Below are 9,992 nucleotides of genomic sequence, written 5' to 3'. Positions count from 1 at the left end.
TGGTCCCCAACCTTTTTATCACTGGGGACCGGTCAACACTTGACAATTTTACCGAGCCCCGGGGGGGAGGGGTAGTCTTTTGCTGAGGGATGTCGCCACTGCCACCTGATATAAGGGACAGACTGAGGGCATGCAAAGACCCTTCTCAGTGTGACCTTTATTTCTCCCAGCACAGTTAAAGTTCCTTCCAGTGGCACCTTGTTCTTATGCTTCAGACCAACACAGCTTTCCATTTCCATCTATCTACTGGGGAATTATACAGCTTTAAGGCTGCTGTTGGAGAAACTGAAATTGTTCAAGCCTTACTGTTTCTTGGCTCTATCATCAGCCCCAAAAGGCAGGCTGCAACCCAAAAAATAAAGAGGAGGTTGAGACTGGGAAGGGTAACCATGAAAGAGCTAGAAGACTGGTAAAGGTACATATGTCACTGGCAACCAAGATCAAGTTACTTCATTTCACAGCAATTCCCATTACTTTGTATGGCCATTTAAGTTGGACAATGAAGAAAACTGACAGGAAGTCAATTCCTTTGAAATGGGCTGTTGTTGGAGTGGATACTGCAAACCAACCAAACGACAGATAAGCGGGCTCTAGACCAAAGCAAGTCTGAACTCTTCCTAGAAGCTTAAATGTAAGGCTATCATACTTTAGGTCACATCAGGAGATAGGGAAAGGCTGGGAAAGGCGGCCAGAAAAAGAGGAGGACCCAAGTCAAGCAAGATTGATCCCATGAAAGAAGCCCAGACCTTCCGTTTGCAAGTCCGGAGAATGGTGGTTGACGGCAGAGCCTTTTGGAGGACGTTCATTCATAGGCCGCCATCAATCGGACGCGACCTGAGGCACTTGACGCTCGCACACAGAACAGTGAAGTGCACGCACTCCCTCATCTCGGCGGGCGCTGGTGGGGTCGAAAGCAGAGAGCGAATGGAAAGAGCCCGCAGGCCCTCCGAAACTCCAGCCCTGCCCTCCCCTCTCCCTCTTCCCCCCGGCGGCGAGCCGAAGGTGTCCCACGGCCGCTCGCGGCAGCGTGGCGCGTCCCTGAAGTTTCGCAGGGCTTCCCCCTCGCCGGCAAGGACGCACGAGGAAGGCGTGTCCTTGCCAAGGCTGCCGCTGCCTTGCCGTCGCCTGAGCCGCCGCCGCCGCTCCTGCTCGCGGGAGGCAGTTGAGTGCTATAAAAGACCGGCTGAGGCGCTAGCTTGGGCTGCACTCGCTGGCGCGGCGCGGGGACGAGTGTGGGGCCGAGGCGCACGGACCGCACCGCAGCTGCCGGAGGGAGGGAGGGAGGGAGTGTGCGCGCGCCCGGGGGCCGAGCGAGGGCGGCAGCGAGGCGGCCGGCCACCGAAGGCGCGGGGCAAGCCCAATGCGTGGACTAGCTTTGCAACATGCTGGAGCTACAGAGCCGCTAAAAGGAGTTTGCACGCCGTCGCCGGATTGCAGCGCTCTCTTTCCTTATGAAGAAGGCACAAGTGAGTAGCGAGCGGGCGGACGGTCTGCCTCCCCCAGACCTTTGCTTCATAATCGGGGGGGGGGGGGAGAGAGAAGAGAGGTGTCTGCTAAAGAGGGATCGCGCGGAGAAGCCGGAGCAGGCGCCCCCAGGTAGGAGCGGCGGGGCTTTCCTTGGCACGGTCGGCATTGGCCTCAGGGCGTCGACTCGGTGCCGTTGTGCGGAGGCTGCCAACTTCCTGCACATGGCTCGGGGGGCCTTTGCCCCCACCGGCCGGCTGGCCGGCCTCAGCTGGGATGGCACCGGCGGAGAAGCGCTAGCGGAGGTGCGCTGGCCGGAAAACGTGTTGCCGTGGAGGCTTGGCCCCGCGCGTTCTTATCTGCGCTGTCCTTTGGACAACTGGCGAGCGAGTTCCGGGCCAGACACTGATAGGAGACGCTTAATGGATGATCTATTACAGAGCCGGTGATGCGCGCCGCGGAGAAGTGGCTCTGCTGCTGTCTGGCAGAAGCGGCGCCGTTGGAATGACTGGAAGGCAGCCCCTCGGTCGTGGCTTCGTGCGGATTGCCCTCCCCCGGCCTTCAGGTCATCCATCATTTGCGGCTGTCACGGCTGGGCATTCTTCTCGTTGCCCTCTTTGCCCCAGCCGGAGTGCCCTGCCCTGCCCTGCCCTGCAGGTGCCATTAGGCCCTGTCCCGGAATGTCTCGAAATGGTGTCCTAGACTGCCGTTCTGTGTATATTTTTCAAGAGGTGCAAGAGATACCTGCAGGGAAAAGGAGGAGACCATAATCTCTCTTTCCGTGCCTCAGTCTCCCCTCCAAAACTATATAACTCAGGAGCTTGCAGGAGAAAAGTGGAGGATGGAATTTGGTTCCGTTTTCCTTTTGGCGTTTGGTGCCACTTGTCTTCCCCCCAGAGCCCATGCCTTCCTCTCCCCACCCCTTTATCTCTTTCCTGCTTGTTTCCTGTGGTACCTGCTGTTTTCTTGACCTATTTGTCACTTTAGGGAGAGACACAAATCTAAGCAGGGGAAATCAAGCAAAGCTCCTTGCATGGTATTCTTGTGTGTGTCTCGGGAAAACATGAGGAAACAGGAAGGCCCTCAACTACTTTGCACTTCTAAGATGACAAGAGAAATGATCATGTTGTCATACTAGCAGTGAGATTTTAGCACTCGTCCATAGTAGGTTGGCTGCCTGTCTCTGTAACATTAGGCAGAAAAATTCCTCGAGGGCACACCATGGTGCAGATATCTTCCTGCAAACTTTACTGTGGACTGGCCAGTCATGAACTCTCTGATGAGGCTGTCTGCACAGACGGTTCAGTGTGTACAGCCTCAGGTGCCTTGAACTTGCAAGAATGCTCTCCCTCTTGAGCGGAGCAAGGGAGCTCTGAATTTCTAAACTCTTTGTGTACCGCAGGGGAGGATTAAAGAAAAACTCTACATAAGACTGTGTCTTATTCCATGCAAGCCCTGAATGTTAGTACTTCAGGAAGCGGAAAATGGACTTTCCCAGTTACTGCTGTGTCTGAGAAAACCTGTTTTCTAGCAAACTATTGATGTGGCCTTCTAGACTGACGTGGCTTTGCTCCGGAGTCCGTTGAGAGACCTCTGGCACAGTGTTGGGCCGTTAGCAAAGCATCTCTCAGCTCTTGAGCATAAAGGTTTCCTGCCAGCTGCAGTCCAATTGTAGTGCTGCGTTTAGAGACCATTGCCCCCTTACTAACTAGAGGATGAAGAGAGAAGAAACAGCACATAAGGGCAAACGCCAATGTCTAATCCCCTTGGAAAGATTAGAGCAGAAGCGACTTCAAGCAACAAACTAGAATTTTTTCTTTCACTTGTCAAAAATGAACATTCCACACTCAAGGAAAGGAAAGCCCGTAGGTTGTACAGGGAATCTTGTTTCTCCATGCTTTCTTTCTATGATGGACCAGAGGCTTGTCTTGAAGTCAGGCAAGAGGTAGAAAGGCCTCTGAGCGAAGATTGTACTGAATGATCTGTGGGCTGCCTCTCAATGTGTGACATCATCAACTGCTACAACTTACCCTATCAGTCCCTGCTTCGTGTTGTTCCTTCTTCTGCCTTTTCCTCTGTAATGTGCTCTGGTGTTTATATAGCCAAGCCATGCCATTGATTGACAAGAAGCAGGACGGTGAAAGAGAATGAGTCTCTGCTGCAGATTTTACAAACTGGTATTCAGTGTTTAAATTAAGGTTTTCAGCCTGATCCTCGGGAGGCCTTACTTACTAGTAAGCATGCTTAACACTGCAGGCTAGGCAGTGCAGTCCATCAAAGTCTATTGAAGTTAATGGGGATTAGAAGGCTATGACTATTTAGGATTGCACTGTAAGCATTCTGGGTAGGTCTCATGGAACTTATTTGGATCTACATATTTATGACTGGCTGTAAAAGACTTTTAAAGAACTTGCAAGAGTCTGTGCCCTGGACAAGAATAGATCGACCTTAGAACATCAGCTTCCAAGTTTAATTATAAAAGACACACAAAAAATGAGGAAATACTGATGTATACATCTGGGTGAGTGCATTCAGAGCAGAAAATGTAACTCTTTGTTGATATGTATGGAAACCTATATAGGAAGATGAAGAGGATAGTATTTTGCCTCCAGAGAGTATATCGTAAAATACTTGTGTTAGTGGCATCACATGGTATGTTAAAAACATGGACAGCACTGAGCTGGTGACATTTTAGCTTTCCAAAATGTGGAATTTTTCAAAACAGACAACTGTTTATGGATGTTATAAATCCATTACCCATGAAAGGTTTTGGAATTTTCAGTCTGTTGTAATGCCTTTTAAATTAACTATTTAAAATAGGATCACAGCTTCTCATTTACAGTAATAACACTGATGGAATCTTATTGAAGGATTACTTTTGTGAGAGGATTTGTAGGATTATATGCTCTAGTAAATAAACACCAGCGGTGAATCTATATAATTTCTGTGATGACATACAAAACAATAAGCATGCCACAGTAGTTATTGTCAACAGAATTTTTTAAAAAATGTCCTCAATAGGAGTAATTCAATCATTGGGATTCTTATAAAAATGAATATGACATAATGTTAATTTGGCAGAATGCTCTGAGAAAAATATTTGTTCAAATGTGCTGCAAAAATCTAAGTGTCAGATACTGATGTGTTTGGCATGTTACTGTTAATGACAAATTTAGGGATGTTTGCCAAAGACTGTCAGAAATGTGACCTGCTGACTAGACATGCAAACTTTAGGAGACCTTAGTGGTGGAAAAGAGCTAGAGGCAGAATACAGCTTTCCTTTGTTGAATGGGTGCATTCATTGCCAGCAGTTACATGACCTTCAGGGCTCCTCAAGAAGGGCAGTCCTGGTAGTACGGCATTTTTGCAGTTGGAAAGAAGTCTTTGGAAATAAGTAGGCAGTGCAAACTATGCAAGACAGATTCTGTAATCAGCAGAAATAAGAAGAAATAAGACAACTTTTATTCGGTCCTGGAAGGCTTGCTGCAAGAGCACTATATGACCTGCACACATGCTCTGAAGTTTTAATAAAGCTTCGGTTTTGTTGGCTTCACTGGTGGATCAGTTTTTATGAACTCGGCAGTCATTTGTCAGCAGCGGCAAACTGCTGACGTTTGTGCAAATGCCTTTTTAGAAGTTCAAGTGGCACAATGTGAAAGCCTTGTTGGGTGTGAGGTAGGGGACATTCAAGCAAGACTGAGCAGAAAAGAGGTCAAATCAGACGACTGGGTATCGGACACAGTTGCAAAGGTTGAAATATCCAAAGTAGGCAGTCGGTTTGGATCTTGATTTCAGCCTTTGTGAGACATAGATGGTCATAGGCATAAATCTAAGAAATAAAAAACTTTGATTGAGACACATAATGAAGAGAAGAGCTACTAGTTAACTGTTGATGTTTTTTTATCACTGTCTGAAATATTAATCTGAAATAACACTTTGTACCTTTGGATTTGTCTGCTGCGTTCAGTTCATGCCAGCGTTTAGCCTCTGAACGTGTTTTCAAGACTTGGCACTGAGACATACAAAAATAATAAAGAAAAATGTCTATATTATGTGCAGAGTGAATTCCAATTAGTCCTGTATATGCACTGTCCTCCTACAGTGGTGATTAAGTGAAAAGACTTGGGTTGTTATGTCTGAAATTTGACAATTGTTGTTCCCCACTGTTTATAGTTCAGTTGTTGTGCCATTTAGGTGTGGAACTCTGAGTCTCCAGCAAACGTGATTTCTTTTATAACTGTTTCAAGAATTATTTATTGATGTGTTTTTGTAATAAATGGTAAAAATCTATTAAGCGATTTGTCAGTTGTTGGAACTATGTTGGAAACTGTTGGAAAGCTATGCTACAAATTATGTATTTAAATAGACCAAACAGTGCATTCTATCACATGTCCTCATTTTACCAAAGAATTTCCTAAGTCAAACTATGAGCTATATGGGCAAGCTGCAATTGAAAAATGACACTTATTTCAAGACGTGTGTATTAAATTGTTCCACTTTCTGCTGTTTGAATGGGAGAGGAGCTTCTGTTCTGTTTCTGAAATTTGTCAAACAACAGATCAACAAGCATAGCTGATAAGAGACAGATGAAATAAACTCTATGAAAACAATTTTCATTTCATTGTTTTTATCTTTAATTTTTAATGATACATGGAATGTGTTGGAACGTGTAACAAATAATAAGTGTAACAAATTACAATTGTCCCAAATTCTTGTCAAATGTGAAAAATAACATTTTTATCAGTGTAAGATTTAACATTGAAAATGAACCCAATAACTTCTGCAAATGGAGGGAGTCTATTTTATTTTAGAAGTAACAGGCATTCACTGGTTGCAGTTGTCCAATTACTCACTGTGGCATAGAACCACTGGGTCTGCTTCTAAGAATTTAGTTTGACCACTGTGATCTGAACTTATTTCCATGTCAATTAACAGAGACTGAAATGAAATCCTGATTACCTAAATTAACAATAAATGTTTACAACAAATATTGGAAGTAACCTACAACAGTCTGGTAATGGGAGACAATTTTGAAACACATGTATGAGTGATTTAACTCTAGTCTCTTTTGTGGTATAAACTTGAAGAGTTTATCCATTATATTGATGAAGTTTTTGAAGAATTACTGCGACACTGGAGCTTCTATAGGCCTTGTTTCATGGCACACTTCCTTGACTGCATGGCTGTTCAGCAGAGTACTTTCCTTGCTGGGAGGGTGAAAGACACTGGATGCTTCTTCTGATTGCTTCCCAGTCATATAAAAGTGTAAGCAAATGTTTACCTCCCAGACAGAGACATTTCTTTAGGCTCTTTATATTTTGCGACAACTCAATGTTCCATAGTTCACTCATGAACCTCTTCCCTTCCCTAAGATGGAACATTGAAATGGTAGCCAATGTCATTTATCAGTAACAGTTTCAGGAAAAGTCTAAGGAGATCTGAGTTCAGCTCCCTACTGTGCTGTGAAACTTATTGGTGAACTGGGCCATCACCTTTCTCTCTCATCCTAGCCAGCCTCACATGGTCAGAGTGAGGTTAAAAAAAAGAGAGGAAAATCAACTATGAGCAATTTAAGGTTTGAAGAAAGGGACAGAAGAAAATATGACAATTATATTAATGTGGTAAAAGTGCAAATTTGTTTCCATAGCTGCGTGTTAAACAAATGCCAACACACTTAATATGTTAAATCTGATTCTATTTTTCATTATACCGAAGAAATCAATGATGAATTCCTTACAAGGTTAAACAGAGTCATACTCTTCTTCATTCAATAACTTCGGTGGAGTTAGATGAGGCTGCCACTGTTAATAAATTTGGCGCATTTTATTGTTTAAACCACAGAAATAGCATGCTCGTACGAATGACAGATTTGGAGGGGTGAGGCTTAAACTTAAAACTTCCTTTAAAACCACAAATGGTTTCTTTCACATATTTATATTGAAATATACCAGCAATGTTGATAGTGATGAACTGCTAAGTTGATGAAAGGCTGGGTTTGTCTAATAATTTGGAAAGTTATTTTGGAAAGCTGTTTTGCCAAGTCCAGCTCTTTCTTACACTTCTATTTCTTTTCTCCAAATCCTTCCTTGATGCCTGCTGGGCTGTTCTTCTCAATAGTGACTTGTGCTAATACTTTCAGAAATTATATCTCCTCAGGGATATTCTCACAGACCTCATTATACTGAACAGATCCCTCGATCTTTCTTTTCAGCTGGGGCCTAGAATGTATTAGGAATTGTAAATTGAATTATATTGTGTGAAAACAGCAATTTCTTCTGGTGTGAAGGATTGCTTTTGAAGCTTACAGGAAGAAAGCCCAGGGTGCCTTTGGTGAGCAGATGTTCAGGTTTACCAAAAGGATTGCCATAGGACTGAAAGAAAAGAAAGTAAATAAGGACAAAATTGAAATAATTAACATGCATTCTGTAAAAGGAGAGGAAGTCAGTATCTTTAAATGAACTATCATATACTTGCAATCCTATGCACAATTCCTAACTCAAATGGACTTCAATGAGCCTTACTTCTGAATATCCAATTTAGGATTGCACTGTTAATTTCTCATGAGCTAGTTTCTTGTAAAGAGTAGAGGAAAGGCTGTATCTCAAAAGCTAAGCAAGGCTGGTACCTGGATGAGAGACCACCAAGGAAGATTCTGCAGGGGAAGGCAATGGCAAATCTACTTCTCATTTACCTTGAAAGCCCCTTGCAGGAATTGCCACAAATACATAATTCACAACAAGATGGTACATACATATCCATGGATTGGGTCCACATAAACCAAGCTACATACATTGATCACATTTGTTTCCTCTTTCTTTCTTTTTTTTAAAGGAAATCAGGATGGCACACACAGGTTTGACTAATTTCATTCCTGCAGTAGAATGAATTAATCCAGTGCAGGAAGACAGGCCAGAAACTGGTCTGTGAGTTTTGTGGTTGGGTAGAAATTATAACCCAGTTTCATTTATTTCAAGTCCAATATTCCATGTGTTGCTATAAACATATTTATGAGCAGATATATTCTCATTAGTGAAAGCATTGCATCCATAAGTATCAACTATATATATGGCAAGATAACTATTCTACCCTCCTTTATCTTCTGGCTTTGAAGAACTGGGTAAAGCAGTATTCAGAATAATATCAGTAAAGATCTGAAGTTGCATAATTACAAACCTGATATTAAAAAACCAGGAAGAGAAACATTTTTTTCAAAATCCACAGATTGTCTGTTTTTTTTATTATTGTAAATCACTATAGGCATGCCTTCGAAATCCTTATTCAACCTATCCACATTTTTATGCCTGCTGAGACTGTGTCAGAATATTTTTACTTCAAGGTGTGAAAGAGTACAAGAGCTAGGGTGGTCCATGTAAAAGCTAAAGCAAAAAATCATTTTTTTTACAGCAGTGGAGAGCCTGGCATGACAAAAATCAGCTCGTTCTATCAACACCATTATAACAGTAAAAAGTTCATTTCCCGCAATTTTCATCTCATTAATTATTTAACTGTCCCACCCTTTCCTTAATTTTTCATTCAGCAGTTGCATTCATAGACCCTGAGTTTAAAAATAAACCTGTTGCATTCTATGTAGAAAGACAGACTCACAACCATACCATAGAGGGCAAAATAAAGTGATAAGATTTTTTCCACCTCTCTTTTTACTGATCAAATGACACAGAAGAAACCTTGCCCCCCTTCTTTTATGCTCCCCTGCTGTGAACATTTGCTGTCCTGCTGAGTGAAGGTTACACTCAGATCACAACAGATGCTAACCTATTCCTAGGTCCTCAGCAATCAGCTCTGGCTGGTGCTTTGGTCATTATTAATATTAGCAAGAAGGACAGCAGAGGAGATGCTGGGGTCAAAAAAAGAAAGCATGCTGCCTCTGTCCCCCTCTTTTCTCCTTGAATTGGCAGGCCAGTAACAAAAGCCCACTGGATTTCTTCCTTTGCCTGAATCAAAAAGGCTGATATTATCTCTCCACTAAGCCGTCTGTTCTCTCATTAGAAATCTGGATTGGGTAATGTTGAGGATAGAGTACTATGGAGCAGGCTAACATGATCTCATTGTTTCTTGGGAGTTAAGCAGGGTCATCCCTGGTTGGTACTTGAGGAGGCCACCAAGGAAGTCCAGGTTTGCTATGCAAAGGCAAGCCACCTTTGAATGTTCCTTCCCTTGAAAATCCTGCAGGGCTGTAACTTGATGGCAAAGTGAAAAAATGAAAGCAAGCAAGCAAACATTGAGGAGTGAAATAGGCTTAGGGCAATGGTTCCATGAGCATACCGAACGCCTACCTTATAGGTGTTTTGTCAGATGCTGATCTGACCTTTTCCAACCAGGCTAAACATGACCCAGATACATACCAGTGTGTTGCAGTGGCTAGACCAATATTTGGGACATCCAGGTTCAGATCCCAACTTGTGCCATAGAAACTTCCTGGTAATCTTGGGCTAGTTGCCCTGCCTCAAGCTAACCTAACCCACAAGGTTGTTGGAAGAATAAAATGGAGGTGAGAATTGTGTAAAATA

At 43.4% G+C, this 9,992-nt stretch overlaps 1 protein-coding gene across 2 annotated transcripts in view; it reads left to right on the top strand.

Annotated features, from left to right (window-relative positions):
* The first annotated feature begins 969 nt into the window (after nucleotides 1-969).
* Nucleotides 970-9,992, top strand: part of KITLG (KIT ligand) — a 76,762-nt gene continuing 67,739 nt past the window's right edge. The window contains exon 1 of one of the 2 annotated variants that reach the window (XM_077338995.1): nucleotides 970-1,466. In XM_077338995.1, coding sequence (XP_077195110.1) covers nucleotides 1,452-1,466 — 15 coding nt within the window. In that variant the 5' untranslated portion in view covers nucleotides 970-1,451. The remainder of the gene's footprint in view (nucleotides 1,467-9,992) is intronic. The other variant, XM_077338998.1, reaches the window with a different exon arrangement.

This window comes from Paroedura picta, chromosome 5, assembly GCF_049243985.1.
Source record: "Paroedura picta isolate Pp20150507F chromosome 5, Ppicta_v3.0, whole genome shotgun sequence".
In the NCBI taxonomy this organism is placed as follows: Eukaryota; Metazoa; Chordata; class Lepidosauria; order Squamata; family Gekkonidae; genus Paroedura; species Paroedura picta.
The sequence above is the reverse complement of the archived record's forward strand: the minus strand, read 5'-3'. Positions and strand labels throughout refer to the sequence as shown.